General features: G+C 43.3%; 1 protein-coding gene across 1 annotated transcript; it reads left to right on the forward strand.

Moving 5' to 3' along the window:
• Window positions 1-1,364: 1,364 nt before the first annotated feature.
• tbx4 (T-box transcription factor 4) lies at window positions 1,365-16,415 on the forward strand (the record flags this gene model as incomplete). Its single annotated transcript, XM_079732059.1, has 9 exons — window positions 1,365-1,481; window positions 5,724-5,918; window positions 6,333-6,427; window positions 11,731-11,850; window positions 12,400-12,547; window positions 14,723-14,875; window positions 15,158-15,246; window positions 15,404-15,645; window positions 15,727-16,415. Exons 2-9 carry the CDS (start codon window positions 5,775-5,777, stop codon window positions 16,413-16,415), a joined length of 1,680 nt encoding a protein of 559 aa, XP_079588185.1. The 5' UTR covers window positions 1,365-1,481; window positions 5,724-5,774.
• Between the last annotated feature and the right edge of the window lie 1,458 nt (window positions 16,416-17,873).

Here is a 17,873-nt window from a genome sequence, read left to right on the forward strand (position 1 = left end):
GCGCCAGCTAAAGGTAAACACACGTCTCATATAGGGAACCTTCTGCCAATGTTATTAGGCATGTTCATTTAGGGAACCTTTTTGATGAAACGAATTATTATTCATTTGTTTAGGCCTACATTTGGTCGTTAATGTGCTTGCCCCTCAATTTAACAAAAAAAACACCAAATATTATGGCACCAGATTATTTTGCTTCGTAAGATACTCTACCTTTGCATTTTCCTTGAATAATATCTGTTGTATTAAAATAGAAATGCGGAAGAAAAATAAAATATTTGTTAAGTAGGCCTAATACATCGCACAGCAAATAATTGAAAGCAAATTATTAATATTTCTTTCGTCAACACACAATTTTCTAAACCTTAGAGGATGACTTTAGATGTAATGTCAAACGGTTGGCCGTAGTGTTTTTATCTCAAAACCCAGCGCCCTTTGCGTGTGATATAAATTCTTTAGACTCATGTTTACCCCGTTTAATAGCAAACCAACGACACATTAAGTCCAATAATGATTGGTTGTGTTGGAGTAATTCATCGGATGCGGCCTGAAGTCGCGCAAAGCAGCGGGGGCCTCATGAGGGCATGCTCCTGAAGGGCCACCTCGATAGGGCCCCCGTGTCACGTCTGTGTTCCTCGGCCTCACCCCGAGGAACACGACTGTGCCTCGGGCTTCTAGCAGCGTTATGTCGGGTAGACTGAAGCCTTTAGCTATGACTCAACAGGCCCAAATCTCCTATCACCGCAGCCAGATCTTGCCCCCTTCATGACCTCCAGGAGGGGAGGCGGCTGACCGGCCGGTCCGATGGGGGATGGATGGAGACTGCGAGGTGATCCCCTACCCTACAAAAGCCTATTTCTGGCAACCTTGAATGTTTTTGTTGAAGTAGGCCTATACGGTTAGAATTTTGCGGTTTCCATGATATAATAGGTCGATAAATTAGAGAGCCTGGTCCCCATGTTTTCATAAACACCAACATGCTCTCTATACTGGCACCCTCGTGAAGCGCGGGGACTGCGGGGAGAAGGGGAGCGGCACGTGCGTTAATGACTCACTGATCTTTCATCATGTGGTTCAACAAATGTTGCTCATCATTGTGCGCGTTAAATAAACCGTGTGTATGTGTGTGTGTTCGTGTGTGCTATGCGCGAGAGTATATATGCGTGATGAGTGCGCGCGCTTGATTCTGAGAACACAGAGCCGTCTTCTCAGAGCTCCGGTCACAGTGCGCACGCGCAGATCGGCTGCTGGTGGAGGAAGGTTGAACGCGCACCGTGGCGGAGATAATACGGAGCGCTCGCGCGTGACAGAGTTTGCTTTGTACCGTTATCTCGCGGAAGATAGGGGTTTGACCCTGCGAGGCGACGCCGGGACACCTGCCCCAGCTCTTAGGACGTCCCGGAGGAGGAACTAATCCCGATGTTTACCTCATGAAGATAGAAACGAGTGGGCACGAGTAGGATTAAAGCCAATGTCTCTGAGAGGTATGGTAGCTCCACGTTAGGTTTACTGGCAATTAAGTAAGTCGGTGGTGTGGTCTGCTCGCTTCTCCCCAGCAACACAGTCTAATAAGGCGAACGCATTAATACGATTTAGGATCTGTTGTATCAAGTGCAATTGATGGCTAATCTCCTATTAGTGGAGCTGAAAACAGAATCATTCACGACTGAATTAAATTTCACTGAGGTGGACAATTCATTTGAACGAAGAGAGAACAATTATATGAAATGTAAAAAAGAGTAGGCCTAATAGATTGTGCATGCAATTATTTAACATATCTGCATATGCATATTATGTTATTATGGCCAAAGACCTATGTTTTTAATAGCCGTGTTGAAACATGAATAGCCTGTAGGCCTTAAGCAGAGGTGAAAGAATGGTGAAATAGCTTGTTATCAAGCCCTATGATATAGTCCTAACGTAATAATGCAATTATGATAGTTGGCCTAATTATTAATGTTGATGTTGGTTAAAAAATATTAACATTGATTTCATTAGGGGTAAAAAATATTTAGGAGTTGTGTGTGTAAGCTTCAGATTCATATTTGTATTTAGTTGACAGTCAAGAGTGAAGAGTGGACACCTGTCAGCTTTTGAGCACTAAATATAGGCCTATAATGTTACCCTATTGCTCGAGACTTAAGTATACATTTCAATATAGTCCAACCTATTTTTGTTTATGTCCAACGGCCATGTTTTCACACCTGAGTTTGGCAAAGGGGGGGGGCTCCTTGTGATTAGATTGTCTGTGCACAGACCCTGATCCACGACCAGGCACATCGTTGTGGCATCACAACGATGTTATTTACAGATTCTACATTTCAATCTGACACAAAACCCTCCCATGGTACATCAACTCTCGTCACAAACATTAACATTTTTTTATGCATGTCAAGGCTATCTCTACGTTACAATATAAAGACTTGAGTTGGTGGTATACAGGGTACACATAAGGGAGGGGATTTCTCGTTAAACGTGTGTCAAAAATAGCCATCACTCGTCGGGTTTTCTCAAACGTTTTGGTATCAGATCGACATTATTGAGGCCTCAGTGTTTTATGGAGGTAGATCTACCCAGAGCGGCGTAAAGGACGCATGTCCTCTGCGACAGACAGAGCTCAGAGAGCTGGTGAGACAGGGCAGTGAAAGGCCCCATTTCACACTTTTTACAAACTGAAACACACTTTTACAAGACAGTCCTTGGCGGTGGCTGTCAGACTTTATCTTTATGAGATTTTGCTCAAGTCTAAGTGAGTTTACAGACGCCCCCCCTCCCCCTCATTTTTCTAAGGACGGGCTCTAGTTTGTTTACATGGGCCAGATTGTGTGTGAGAAGGCTTAAGGCCTATGCGCGTGTCCGTGCGTGCACGCGTAGGTTCGTGACTTGGTTAAATAACGGTGCGGACGTTTACAGACTGGGCTGTGAAGTGCAACAAGTTGGCTAACAACAATAGGATGTAAGGCATATTCTTGTTCCTGATTCAATTGGATGTTTACATAAAAGGCATGTAGCCCTTATAGCACATACATACTAAACAAGAGGTCGGTCAAATCAAATGGCTAGGTCAATTTGAGATGGAATATGCCTGCTGAGAAAAATATCAAACATTTCTTATTCAGCAGGATTTATTTATGTTAAATATTTATTGAGAATAAATAGCTGATACAAACGAGAACAGCTCTAAAAGACGGAGAATTAATTGAGTTGGTTACATTTTTTTCCTTACATAAAGCGCCATTACAGCTGCAAGTCGTAGGCCTATTTGCCTTTTTCGATTTATATATGTAGGCTTACAACACGACAGAACAATTCATTTAAATAATATAACAATTTCCGAAAGACACATAGCTCTGTGGGATGGGCGTTAAATGCGAAACCAGCCAGTAACACTACAGGCCCAAAACCAGTGAGCATATTTCCCATGGATTATTAGTATTAAACACATAGTGCTATATGTCACAGCCATGTTCGCTGCAGAACCCTCATCAGGAAAAAGAATATGCCCCACATCATATTGTTGTAACTATAGCATTTAGTATTGGTGAAAGAAAAAAATATTTCCATTGGATTAATAACATTAAACAAATGAGTTGATGTCACTTTATACTGGCTGCCCAATCGAAACCGTAAAGCCTGTGACTAGCTTGTTATGCCGTCTGCTCACAAAATAAAAAACTACAGCATTAAGTGAGATAATCCTCCCAAAAGGCTCTATAACACAGAATTTTCTATATGCCCAGCCCTTGATATGATTCGTCGATATGACGGTAGACCTTTATATTCTAATGTAATAACATGCTTTAGCTGTAGCCAAACAAGTATTTATGATTTTCAAAGAATCGAGTTACTCTTTTAAAAAGCTTTGCAGTTATATGAAATATGAGACGTAATAAAAACAACTAGGTTTTGATCGATGATATGAGATAAGGATAGTGTTTATTATTAAATTATAATAACAATGTAATAGGCTATTATATTTAAAACCAATCCACTGTTTCTCATGTCCCTTGTGATCATGCTGAACGCAGGAACCCCAGGGGCCGAACACTTTTAGTCTCACTGCCTCGCGCATTAGAGCAGGACTAAACACAGCTTGCGCAGGCCTATGGACGCTTTCCCATATTTTCCAGTTAATGTTTACTTATCCAATTCAGTTGTAAGAAATCGGTCAGATCGAAATGTGGCCAATCACAGCCCGGGAGCCAAAAAGACTGAACGTCAGCCTGAGTTTTCTTTCACCAGCATTAAATGCCCAGCAGTCTACTGAAAACCATAGAAGAGATTCAAATGACCAATGGCAATGTAAGAATTCAAACTTTTGAAACTATGGAAAACACACAGCATGTGTGTGTAGGGAAGAATCATTGTAATAATAGGTATACACTTCTTTTTTTTCCAGAGATACATATGATCTCTCCAACCGCTATAGGCCTGCGTCTGGTGTGTTATAGTGGAAGATGGCACCCCGGGGTTCCCACCCGATAATTTGCAGCTACACCCCTTACGAACGGTTGCTTTGAAGCTCAAACATTTAGGAAATGGAGATGTGTGTGTGGGCCTTATGGTCTCACGTGCAGCATAACGTGCTGCTCCAAAACAGCCAGGAGGTTCATGTGAGCACGTTGTCCAATAGGTCTTACCGGGTCATTTTCCATCGTACCATAGTCTAAGCAGTGAGACCTATTAATATTGAATGGATGAAGGGAATTTATTAGTGCATTACAATTTTTTTTTTTTCATTGAGCCATTACTCAATAATCGTATATCTGAATACACCTAAATGCAAACATGGAAATATTTAATTTGTAGTCTACAATCAAATTAAAAAAAATAATGTTCTGTTAAGTACATTTTAATGAATAAATATAAGGCCTACTATAAGGTATCCACAAAACCTTTTGCCACAGACAGAAAATTGTTACCCTTCATTATTAACATGATTAATCTCTGTACTATTTTTGCCAATATCAAACTATACACTTCAAAAGCCAAACTCAATATATTTTTTAATCACAGTGACTTTAGAATAGAAAGCAAATTCACAAATTGAATTGTATGCAAACATATAACATAGCAGCCATAGCATTGAGAAGTGACTTATACACATGGGTCTCAGACAGCACATCCCATATTACTTCAGCTGCAGTGAGTGCTAGGATATCCACATGTGAACCTCTTCTCCAAAGAGAACGAGTGCCTGTAAACTATCCATTGTAACCAACTGTAATATATGATCCAGAAGCTGAGCTGGATGTCAAGTGACAGCCCACAGAGGCACACAATCTTATTTACAAGTGTATGTACCGAGAAAAAAAGTGTGTGTAAAAGCAAAGTGGTAGGCCTGATAATAGGGGGTGGAGTAGCCCTGTAATGGGTAGAGCTATAGCCTCCAGACTGCTCTGACTCCGTCTTGGGTCCTGATGAGTGGAGTCTCATCTTCTCACTCCTTGAAAGACAATGCAGGTTAGGCCACCATTCACACACTGAATGTGTGAATGGTGTGTGGGTGTGTGTGTGTGCGTGCGTGGGTGTGAGTGTGTTTCTTTTGGGTGTCTTTTATTAATGGTCTGCCTTCGCAAGCTCAGATATAGGTTTCCAACCGTGAAAGGAATGTGTGTGTGTGTGTGTGTGTGTGTGTGTGTGTGTGTGTTGGAGACGAAGACAGATGGATGATTGTAACAGCAAACAGTTGCCTGTATGTAACGTGGCTCTCTTGGATTTAACAGTTATTAGTTGATTGGTCGGAAAGCCGAGCCGTCTTTTGATCGCCACAAAAGATGCTCCAGGAGAAGGCTTCAGCTGTGATAGATGACCATGTGACCAGGTCCCAGGCCAGGGAGGGGACCCAGAGTGTTCCCAACCCCTCACACCTGGCCGTGGCTGTAACTTCCAACATTCCCATTGGCAACGAGGCCGACCAGGTTAGTGAAAAACGTATTATTAAACTAAAATTTATTTTAAAAACATGCATACAAAGGAATACACCCACTCTTAAAATAGAGGCTGTTTTGTTTTTTGAAGAAGGCATCAATGAAAACAAAGAAAACACAGGTAGAAATGTTTTTTTATCACAAAACACATTTCATTAGTTGTACTGTTTGCTACGTCTGTCCTTTATCAAATGCATACCTGAATGCCTGCATATGTAACACATATAGCATTATTTTGTCTTTCCAGTAAAATTGTATGTGAAAATATGAGATGAAGTATTATTTTGTCTGTCAAAATATTAATTGGCTGTGTCCACTTTAGACATTGCTTTAAGAATGATGGCCACACTACTTTTTATTTTGTGTTGAAAGCCATTCATTGTTGTGAATGTATTTTTTTCTTAGAACATTGAGAACATTAAGGTGGTTCTTCACGAGAGGGAGCTATGGAAGAAGTTTCATGAAGCTGGCACTGAAATGATCATTACCAAAGCAGGCAGGTGAGTACAGAAGCCCACGCTACCAATGATACTTAAGAAATTACATAAAAAAATTATGCAGTTTAGCTAACAATGATGCCCAATATCAACATAGGTTAATTATAAGATATACATGACAATGACATGGCAATATCCATTCAGTTAAATATCCATTAAAATTGGATTATTTCACGGTATTTAAACAATTTTTATTTTCACAACTGAACATAACAGCACTTTAGGGCTCAATAACAATCAACAAGAAAAGGCCAAACATTGTCTCAACATGATTATTGCGTTGAAAGGTATATTGAATCGGGCCCTTAAGACATTGTTTTTTGTGCCGAACGACAACTATCTCAAAGTGATTCTGTACTAATGTGTGTACAGCTTACCTTGTTGTGGCAAAATGTAAAGCGGCGACAGAACACTTTCTGGAAGAAACAGGAACATTCTTGGGCCAGTGAATACACAATTGAAAACAAAAAAATATGTTGATATAATGTTACCCAAGGGTTACATTTCCTTCGGACATCACCCAGGGGATGAATACTTCAAGGGACCTTCCGCCTCAGATAAGATACGTTTTTATTGTTCTCTTCCTTTGTCAGTAATTTAAATACTACATTTATCGACAACTGGCTCAATGGCTTTTTTATGCAGCATTCATATCAAAATTAATTTGGATAAATAGAATTTTCCTATTTTACTCAAACGTTTACATTTTCTAGATCTTTCGTAAAATACAAGGATAGAAGGAAAAAATAACTATGATACAAATGATTAACGTTTGTAGTAATCTTGAGTGAAAAATGTTGCTGCCTTGGATACTTGATTGGAGTTCGAGATGAGCAACTATAGGAACATTAAAGCTTTCCAAATGAAATCGAATGGAAGCATTTTAGGGTGGTTGAAGTTAACGTTATGAAGTCATTGTAAAAATGCATTTGTTCACAACTGCTTGAGGCAAATGGTATAGCACAACATGCACCACATATTAGGAAGTATCAAAAAAAAAGAAACTAGCTGATGCCAGTTGTAGTGCCAATAACGTTCACTGAAGAAACTTTACGTCACATAACTAACTTTGGTTCAGCCAGTAGGCTTACTATTCTAGGGAAAGTCTAGTCACTTGTAACAATATAAAAGTAAGTTGAAGAAATATACAAACCCTAACCAAAATTGATAGGAGAAAACAATCATCAATCATGAAATAGATGGTTTCGAAAACATTTGTGCAAACTAGCCGCTCAAATAGTTGAGCGGCTAGTTTGTTTTTTGAAAGACAGACGGTTCTGAGGTGGTGTGTTCTTTCTTACTGGAATATTAAGGCCAACCTCAGAACAGAGCATAGTAGAAAAGCAACCAATCGTCGGCGGACATGAAGAAATGCCTTAAGCACAGCCGTAAATCAAGCTCCGTAGGACTTACCGAAGAGCAAACAGTTGAGTGTACCTGGTTAGAGTTCTCATTCTCACAGTTTCCCACACTAGGTTTGTAGATGTAGCGCTGTTCGCCTCTCAGAGTGGATCTCACAACTTCAGAGCAATACTTTAAACAAGTCAACCAGTGACACGACAGAGTAAACAGAATGTAGGACTCAACCTACAAGTGTATGATCAACAAAATCCTTTGACTTCCGCATGCACATGCAACACAACTCATGTGCTAAACGTAAAGTCATATTTACCATGACACTTTTAAATAGCTCCATGAAACAGGTAAGCTGTGTGTGTGATAAGTGGTTCAACCTGGTATCAACGGGCCAATCCCCAACCCCCTGCTGAGTGCAACGATTGGACCAAATTCAGTGCTTCCTGCTCCTGAGCAGCACAGTCGCCTTGGAGGGTGAGGGAAATGGCCGGGGGGGGGGGGTAAGTTATGTGCACTCAAGGTCTACCAGCACCGACACGTCATTTAGCGATTGGACCTGACAGTTGATTACCACTCATAATGCATACAGTCAGAATCCTGCGGCGTGCACCTAGCTGTGCCTGGAGGAGTTGTTATTGTGAGTGTCATCGTACGCGACCTAATCCCCTGCTCCCCCTCTCCTCTTCAAAGCCCGGGGCAGCTCTTCCTTCACTCTCTCCTCTCTGTACACAGGCCGTCAGGGGAGCCGCGGAGGGGTGATAAGAGGGCTCCGGCGCCCGCAGTCGGCAGCGCCTCGTGGGTCATAGCATTTAATCACACCCCCCTCCCCCCCCATCTCCCTCTCCTCTCCTCTTTACCGCACTCCTTTTGATGTCTGCTGGCTGCTGGACATTCCCACAGAGGGAATGGATAGCTGGAGGGACGAGGCATGTGGGACGGTTAAGAGAAACAGCTGGCTGGGCACAGACACACACACACACACACACACAGTCTTGACACTGATATCATACACACACTCTCCGACTCCCAACATCCATCGCTCATGCTTACCCCTGAACTCGCAAACACTTTCGTCATACTTTCTTGAACCGCACCGCATCTACCGGGGAAAATCGTTTGATATTTCCGATATTATGATACTATCAGTGTATAACTGTGGTCACCGGCCATTGTAAGCCTTTATGAGCCTCGACGTTGCACCTTATCGTCATGTTCTGGATGAGCGGTCTCTCCTCTTTCTGTCACCTCAACTTGTCCTGTGAAACACGCTGCTCCTATCTCACCAAATCACCCAAAGTCCAACAGCAGTCAGGAAGGAATCAGCCTTGTTACTTTTCTTCTTAAACATGTGGACTTTTGATTAAACATATGCCCACCAACCCCATCCGGCCAGCCCATACAATATCTTCATAGAACTATTGTGCATTTTGGCTCATTTTCATTCATGATTTATGTGGCTGCACATGTGCTGCCTGGCTGTGCAAGTGCAAGCACTACGATACGGCTCCTCACAAGAGAACCATGACAACCACATATGCTGTGATGGTGGTCTCGCTCTGGCTCTGACTGTAGGGCTGATGGTGGCCACATCTTTGGTCTGACTGTAGGGCGGATGGTGGTCATGTGGGTCTGACTGTAGGGCTGATGATGGTCATGTGGGTCTGACTGTAGGGCGGATGGTGGTCATGTGGGTCTGACTGTAGGGCTGATGATGGTCATGTGGGTCTGACTGTAGGGCGGATGGTGGTCATGTGGGTCTGACTGTAGGGCTGATGGTGGTCATGTGGGTCTGACTGTAGGGCTGATGGTGGTCATGTGGGTCTGACTGTAGGGCTGATGGTGGTCATGTGGGTCTGACTGTAGGGCTGATGGTGGTCATGTGGGTCTGACTGTAGGGCTGATGGTGGTCATGTGGGTCTGACTGTAGGGCTGATGGTGGTCATGTGGGTCTGACTGTAGGGATGATGGTGGCCTCCACGTTGTTCTGACTGTAGGGCTGATGGTGGCCTCATGATGGGTCTAACTGAAGGACTGATGGTGGCCTCATCAGGGGTCTGACTGTAGGGCTAATGTTGGCCAGGTTGCCTCATCGTGGGTCTGACTGTAAAGGGGCCTACACACTGCCCAGACTCAAACCAACGGACAACTGCCTTTATCCGACCACTCTGTTGCGTCTCGTCTGACCCTTTTGGCAGAAAACTTGCTTTGAAACACACCACGAAGACTACTGCCAACTACATAGTAGCATGTATGTTCTGCGCTTGTGCGAGATGCAGGCACTAGTCTCGTGGCACGAGTCTGCCCCTCCCAAACACAGTGCTGATTTGCTGGTTGAGTGCTAGTAGCACACTAGCAGCACCCAACTACGCTTTCAGTCTTTGCATGTTGAATAGGACCAGACACCGTCTGCGTGGTTCAAAAAGCTTCAACACAGCTGAACACACCGAACAGATTTGTTCCTGAACTCGTCTGAGTCCCCCCAAACTTTTCAGATGGCCAACGGTTGGGCCGGTGTGTTCCACCCTTAATGCTGATGGTGGCCAGGTGGGCTGCGCGTTGGTCTGACTGTAATGGTGCGACTGGAGCTTTGGATAAGCAGATGTCTGTTGTGAATTTTCCTAGGAGATTAACCTGTCTTTCAGCCTCTTCTGATTGGATTTGAAGCCTGAGAGAGAGATTTATAAAACCTACCGCAACCCATTTCTCTTTCTGTATTTACAGTAACATGATCAGATAATGTTGGCTCTCTAAGCATTTTGAAGTGATGCCATTTGAACAGATCAGAATGATGAGTAGGATGGTTTGTGGTTATGGTTTTTAGGTGTGTGGGTGCAATTTAGTGTTTGATTCTGTCGCTATGAATACACACAGCCATGTAAACTGGAGGTCATCGTGACGCGTCAGATGTCTAAACTGCTGTCCGAGTCGGTTGCCATTAAAAAGCACTTAGGCCTTTATAAGGTTTACAGAAGCCCTCTGCAAGCTTTTTATTTGCTTTGGTTTATGTATGGAGGTCAAAAGTTATTTATTTCCCCAAAAAGGTTGCTTCATTTGTGTTTAGTGGCCTTCTATTATATATTAGCATATTCAATCTGTGATTCCTTAATAGATGAATTCAGTCTACAAACAAAAAAAAAAACAGTCACAAACACATTATGGAATGACTCATTTCAGGCCTTTGTTTCGACATATGCCTGAGGCAGGTTCAACAAATACATCAGGAACATTAAATGAAATCACAGGACATAAAGAAAATAACATACATAAAAAAGATCCCTACTACCCTGTGCTTTTGAAATGTGGGTCCTAACAACGCCTTTTGCTCAGTAGGGTTAAGTGTAAAACAAAAACGATATATCCACTTAATTTGAATTATTTCACCGGTCCCCAGGATTTATCCGTGACACCTCTGATCAGGACGCAGTTTCCCTCCCGTCAGTGCATCAATGGGATCTCAGAGCGCACTATCTGTGAAGATACTTCACTTATCCTGGCAAGGGACTCCTCTAACAACCCGACAGATTATCCTATTTTAACAACGTTCTTTGTTCAAACGAGTAGACCTTCAGTGAAATTAGCTGATCTCCAAGAAGCTTCTAAATGAGTTCAACGTGAAACTGATTTTGTGAGGACTAATGATCAAAGTGTTCTTCGTATAAATATGCCTCCTAATTAAACAAATCACTGGTTAGGGGGAACAATTCTCTGAACTCTGGAGGTGGAGCACATATGGTAGACCTCTGAACACTTGGAGTGCAAACTAATCCTCATTAGTCTAATAGCTTAAGGAGGCATTGGCAATCTTCCACCAAGATTAGCTGTTTTGTGTTACTGAGGTCATCACTGTTTCAAACGTGTCGTTTTTTCCAAATGTGGAGAAAATGGGTAGGAGTGAAATCCCGCAGCCATGCCGGCGTCTCCTCCACCTCTCACCATGTGATCTCCAACAGGAGGATGTTCCCCAGCTACAAGGTCAAGGTGACGGGAATGAACCCCAAGACCAAGTACATCCTACTCACAGACATCGTGCCAGCAGACGACCACCGCTACAAGTTCTGTGATAACAAGTGGTGAGTTCCAAGGAGGCTGTGTTACTGTGGCGTTGTGTGCTCTGGTGAGCATGTGGTAACTGCGGTCGCGGTATCTTTTTTAGGTTGAGAAGGTCATGATTCGATTCGAAGGATGTTAACTTTAGGCCTAGTTAAGTGCAAAAACACACTGCAAATATTTTCCAGAGAAAAGCACAATGAAACATACTCCTCTGAGTAATGCAGCCATTTTATAGCAATTTGGTTCTCATTTTAGGGACAATAGTTTATTATTTTGGCTAAGGAGAACTCTGGCATTTCTCACTGACACCATAGGGAACCATAATAAAAATAAATGTTTCTATCATGACGAAGACCACTAGGGAACAGTGTTGTTTTTTAGACTTGTTCTGCATTCTCTGTTCTGTGGTTTATGGATATAAAAGTAACGATTGGATAAAGAGACATGGAAAGTTAGCAGGTCCTTATTGGTCATATCGTCATATCGTATTGCATCTCAAAACTGTGCACCAATAAAGTGAAGTGAATTCAGTCGGTGGATAATGATGACTTGCTTTGGTCCTCCGACAGGATGGTAGCAGGCAAGGCGGAGCCTGCAATGCCAGGCAGGCTCTATGTGCATCCTGATTCGCCCGCCACAGGATCACACTGGATGAGGCAGTTAGTGTCTTTTCAAAAGCTCAAGCTGACCAACAACCATTTGGACCCATTCGGGCATGTGAGTTACCTTTCTGGAAACTGAAGCTACCTTTGGGTTCTCAGAAACAAATATACATAAACCATGAAATCAGACTAGGGAACTCAAATGGGAAACACAAATGGTACGATCCATGGTTCAGCATTGAAAACCTCAAGTCGGCCATTAATTAGATGATGAAAAAAAACAATCAATAGCTAGGTGTCACAAAAAAGAGACATACAGGTAGTTACTTAATTACTGGCTTTATTTAAATAAATGATGGGATTTATTAGGAAATTGACTATGATGAATACATTGACTTATATATTTGAGTTAGTAAACTCTAGAGTAGACCAGGGGTCAGGAACCTATGACTTTAAGTTCATACTTGGCTCTTTCAGTAGATGCATATGGTTGACCAACAAGACTTAAAGTCAATTGAAATAAAATAAAATTGTATATTCCATAAAAAAAAAGATAGAATGTTTGACATAAAATATACATTCCAAATTAATTTCTAGGTCAATCTATTGATCATAATCCCTTAATCTATGATCCGAGTAGATAATGAAATGTCACACGGGCCATGGCGAGTGAAAGGTGTTGAGGAGCAGAAGACAGAAGGAGAGGAGATGAGGGAGAGGTGCTAGGTGGCTGCTGGACAAGAGCTCCTTTCTGGGCCTGCTTGCTGAGCGAGATACAGAGTGTGAGCGTGGCAGCATTCCCCAGGGGAACTGCGGGATAGCTTGTCTGAAGCCATCCCGTCAGTGGGCGGGCTCATTAGGTTCATAACCTCTCAGATGAGTGGCGGGGCCCGCTGTCACATTGCGTCCAGTGCTTGACCAATGATGTGGACGAGTAATGAGCAGAGAAGAGAGAGAGAGAGTTGGAGGCCAGGCTCAAGCCCGGAGAACAGTTGCACCAGTAGCAGAACACAGGAAACGCCTTTCACTGTTAACACATATAAACCTGTTTCAAAAAGTTATCCTCAAGGGCTGTTGACCAGAGAACCAGTGTTCTTTGATCCAATGGTAATGACAACTACCAGCGACTCTTTTAGTGGTCTGCCTATACGGTCGCCGCACTACTGGTGGTCTGCATTTTGCAGATGTTTTTAATGTATTCCCCACATACAGTAACTGCCATGAATTTTTCCCCATGCCTTTATAGTTTGGTATTTGCTGGTATGTTAAGCCCGTAAAGATTTTCGTCTAAGGAAAGGGTGGATTCAAGTTCCCAATGAATCTGGATCTATCATTTAATGACAAATTCACAGACAGTCTCGGAGGCATTCCAAAGCGCCACAGAAAAGGTCACACAAGGGACTCTGTCGGCCCGGCCAATGGGGTTTATCTTTGACCCGAGCAACGGGAACACGCAAGCTCTGTGACCATCCATCGATGAACTTGAAGCCTTTCAGGTTTACCTCTCTTTGAGAGCGCCCATGAGGCTGCATTCTCTTCTAGGGGTTGCTAGCCGCCTCCCCGACCGTGTCTGGGAGGTGAAGAAGGGAGGTGAGGTGGTCAGCTTGACGCTCATCTCCCCTGACAGAGCTGGACGAGTGATGACCCGACCCCACTGCTGGAGACGCTCGACTGAGCAAACGGCTATAGGCTGCACTGAGCAGACCAGAGCCACTGAGCTGACCCCAGCACCACCCCTGCAACCCACACATTTAGCACTCAAGAGCCCTCACACTGGGTGCAGCAGTCTTTGTTACCTGCGAGAGGAACTCTGGGCTAGAAGGCTGATGGTCACTGTAGATGCTCATCAGTAACTCTACAATTTGGGATTCTAGCACATGAATATTTGGCCAGGTTGAGGCTGCAGTGCCTTCCTAATCCTATTGGTTTGAAATAGTTTTAATACTAAAGTAAAGGAGGAATTGTGTCACTCAAGTCAATATGACCCACAACTAAATAAGATATTGTGAAAGTGGGCTTGTTCAGTTAGAAAGAATAATTTGAAATATCTTTCTTTATTATGATTGAGTAAAAGTTGTACAAATCCAATCCAAACTAAGACTAAATATTAATAATGTAATACTTAGTAACTAAACTTAAATAAAACTAAGATTTAAAATAGACAATGAAAACAAAAATTGAAAACGTTAGCAGCTCAACAGTGTATCTGGCCAATCTGGCCAAATTCACTCACAAACACTACAAGTGCTTCAATCTCTGTAGCCGTATTGTCTATCTCCCTGCTCTCCAGATCATCTTGAACTCCATGCACAAGTACCAGCCCAGGCTCCACATAGTGAAGGCGGACGAGAACAACGCCTTTGGCTCCAAGAACACTGCCTACTGCACTCATGTGTTTCACGAAACCGCCTTCATCTCGGTCACATCTTATCAGAACCACAAGGTAACCAGCATGAGCATGATAACAACAGATACATGCTTACCAAACGCAGACCTGTTCACTCACTAGATAAAGGCCATACACAGGACTTGGTCCACAGAGTAACTTCTGATACTTGGACCAAACTATATTGCTCAACAATATTGCTTCATGCTAAACAACAGAGATACAAGGGAACACATAGTAAACCTATGATATACCACAGATTCAATGTTAAGAAGAATTTCGACTATTAACTGGATTCATTTGTTGAACAATATAAAAATTGAAACCTAATCTTCTTAGATCACGCAGCTGAAGATAGAAAATAATCCATTTGCCAAAGGGTTTCGGGGGAGTGAAGAAGGAGATCTTCGCGTTTCACGACTACAGGGGTATGTTTTGAAAGCAAATTAATAAAAAAATACAAGATTAAAAAGATTTCCTCATATGCAAGTAAACAAAGTATTATTTTGAAAAGGTTCACCAGAATGTCTTGGGTAGTCCATTTCTTGTTTTTCTTTTTCCCAAATTGTTCTTTTGAATTTGTAGGAAAGACTATCCCGTGATCTCCAAAAATATGGTTCGCCAGAGACTCATCTCCTCACATGGCCACTTAGCAGGGAAGCTTGGAACTGGAGTCCTGACTGGGCAACCCCAAGTGCTGTCCTCCTACCAGTACACAGACCCCGGGGCCCAGTTCTCAAACTCAGACCCCCAAGACCCTCTCTCCAGCTCTTTCCCCCAGAGCAGAGACCCTGGGCTTCTGTATCACCGCTTCAAGCACAGAGCAGGTGTGTCACTCGCCTCCTCCCCATTCCCCATGCTGTTCCATTATGCTCTAAAGTCCTGGTCCTGACGGTTTCTTATTGCAGATAACGCCAGGCACCTGGAGCTGGGATGTAAGCGGCCCTATCTCGAGACGTCTGCTGCCGTGTCAGAAGAGCATTACTTCCGTTCGGCGCCCTCTTACGAGTCCCCGCTGCTATCCCATCCCTACTGCCCGGACGCCATGAGCTCCAGGGAGGCCTGCATGTACGGTGGAACGGAGGCAGAGGCCGGCTCAGGCACGGTGGAAGTAGAGGAGTTGAGCTCCCCGTCGCTGAACTGCAACATGTGGGCCTCCATGCAGCCGTACCCACGCTACAGCGTGCAGACCGTGGAGGGCGTGGCCTATCAGCCCTTCGCGGCGCACTTTGCCAACGCCGCCACCGTAGCATCCGTGGTCTCGCCGCACTGCCCTGCCGCGGTTGCCATGGCAACGCGACCGCAGGCCGACCTCGGGGTCTATAACCCCACCGCCGCCGCCGCCGCCCAGAGAGCCCTGCCCGTCGCGCATTCTTCCTCCTCCACCTCCTCCTCCTCCTCCTCCTCCTCACCCACCGTCCCAGGATTAAGAGACAGATCGAGCCATCAATCTCCTTATCCCAGGAAGTCGGGATCACCTCTCCGTCCTCAGAGAGATTTCTCTGTCTATCCTCCACAGAGCTGCATGTCCATCCGGGACGCCTCGTACCAGTACCAAATGGGGCTGAGCAGCACAGGGACGCACTGGGGAGACTGAGGCCAATGAGGACTGTGATGTGAGAGAGAACAGTTTCCATTTGGACTGCAAATCACAATGATGTGCCGTAAGCCTCTTGTTAGCCGCCTATGCTTAAGCTATGAGATGGTATCCGCGATGAGATCACTTTGACTTTGCCAAGCTAACGATTGGAAGCCATATTCAATACAGTTAAGAAGGTAGATGACTTACCTGAACACTCAGTGTCAAATGCAGTTTTGAAGCACTGTATACCATGATATAACAGGGGCCAACTAACTAGTGCCAACTCAATTGTGGATCACCACTAAACTCTGTGGATGCACAGAATAAGAACAGTTCCTTTCAATATGGAGGTGTTATAATGTACTCCGTTGTCCCACAAGACTATATAATATGCATTTAGTGTGCCAATAAAGAGGTTAATCCCATCAAGAGAGCAGGGAGAATAAGTAATTCAACTATGATAAACGTATGCATAAAGATCTATAACACAAGATTTTGAAGCAGTTACAGGCTATAGATGCTATAAGGTGCGCCTATATCACACTCTGATAATGAGAATCAAGAGTGCAGCACTTGTCTATTTTGTTCAATATAACTCGAAGCTGGTCTATCCTGTTGCATGTTAACAAAAGACTGAACCACAACAGAGTGGTGTGCGCTAAGTGCTTGGCTCCAAATCTACCACTCCAAAGAGAAGGCTCAGTTAAAGAGGGACAGTAAAGCGATCATAGGCCAACCAGATGGGGGCTTAAAGAACTGCTTTTAAAGCACAGGAAAAGAGTGCACCACTCAAATCCCAGTCCCAAAGACCCGGTTTGGAAAAAGTCTGCAAATGCAAAACAGCCCCAACAGGCAGGGGATAGCGGCTCCGTCATTTGACCCTACGAGTCTTGCGTTGGTGAGAAAAGGGATCAAACCAACGTGTAGATCTGCATAATCCCTTTAACTTCTTCAAACGGATTCATTATATCATTTTTGAATAATAAAAATGTTTGCACATATAAAATAATAAACATTTTCGAGCCCCAAACTGTTATAATTGATTCAAATTTGCTTGTGGCCTGACTGTGTTTCTCTTATTTTAAGTCTTTATGGTTCGTTGTATAATTTGGAATTTTATGTATTATTATTTTGAATAAATCTTTGAAATGTTTATAGGTCTTTTTTCCATTCTTAAGTCGACTTAAGCCCCTTTAAAGCTGTTTTTGGAGAACTGGTGGCCAACTAAGCTTCTGTTAGTAATGCACACTGAGAAATGCATGCAGGCAATTTAAGAAAATTTTACAGCTGTATTAACAAAAAGAATGAGTCATAGCAGCAATTGTTTTGTTTTGTACCTATTGTTCTATTAATTTAGGACAAGGGGTACGATGAAACAACATGCCAACCACTGACGGCGATCTTTATGTTTTGCACGCAAACTTGTACATCCCCTGCAAATGACGTGATGATTTGAATTGAAATGCCAACTAG

Source organism: Pollachius pollachius (genome assembly GCF_949987615.1).
Source record: "Pollachius pollachius genome assembly, chromosome: 3".
In the NCBI taxonomy this organism is placed as follows: domain Eukaryota; kingdom Metazoa; phylum Chordata; class Actinopteri; order Gadiformes; family Gadidae; genus Pollachius; species Pollachius pollachius.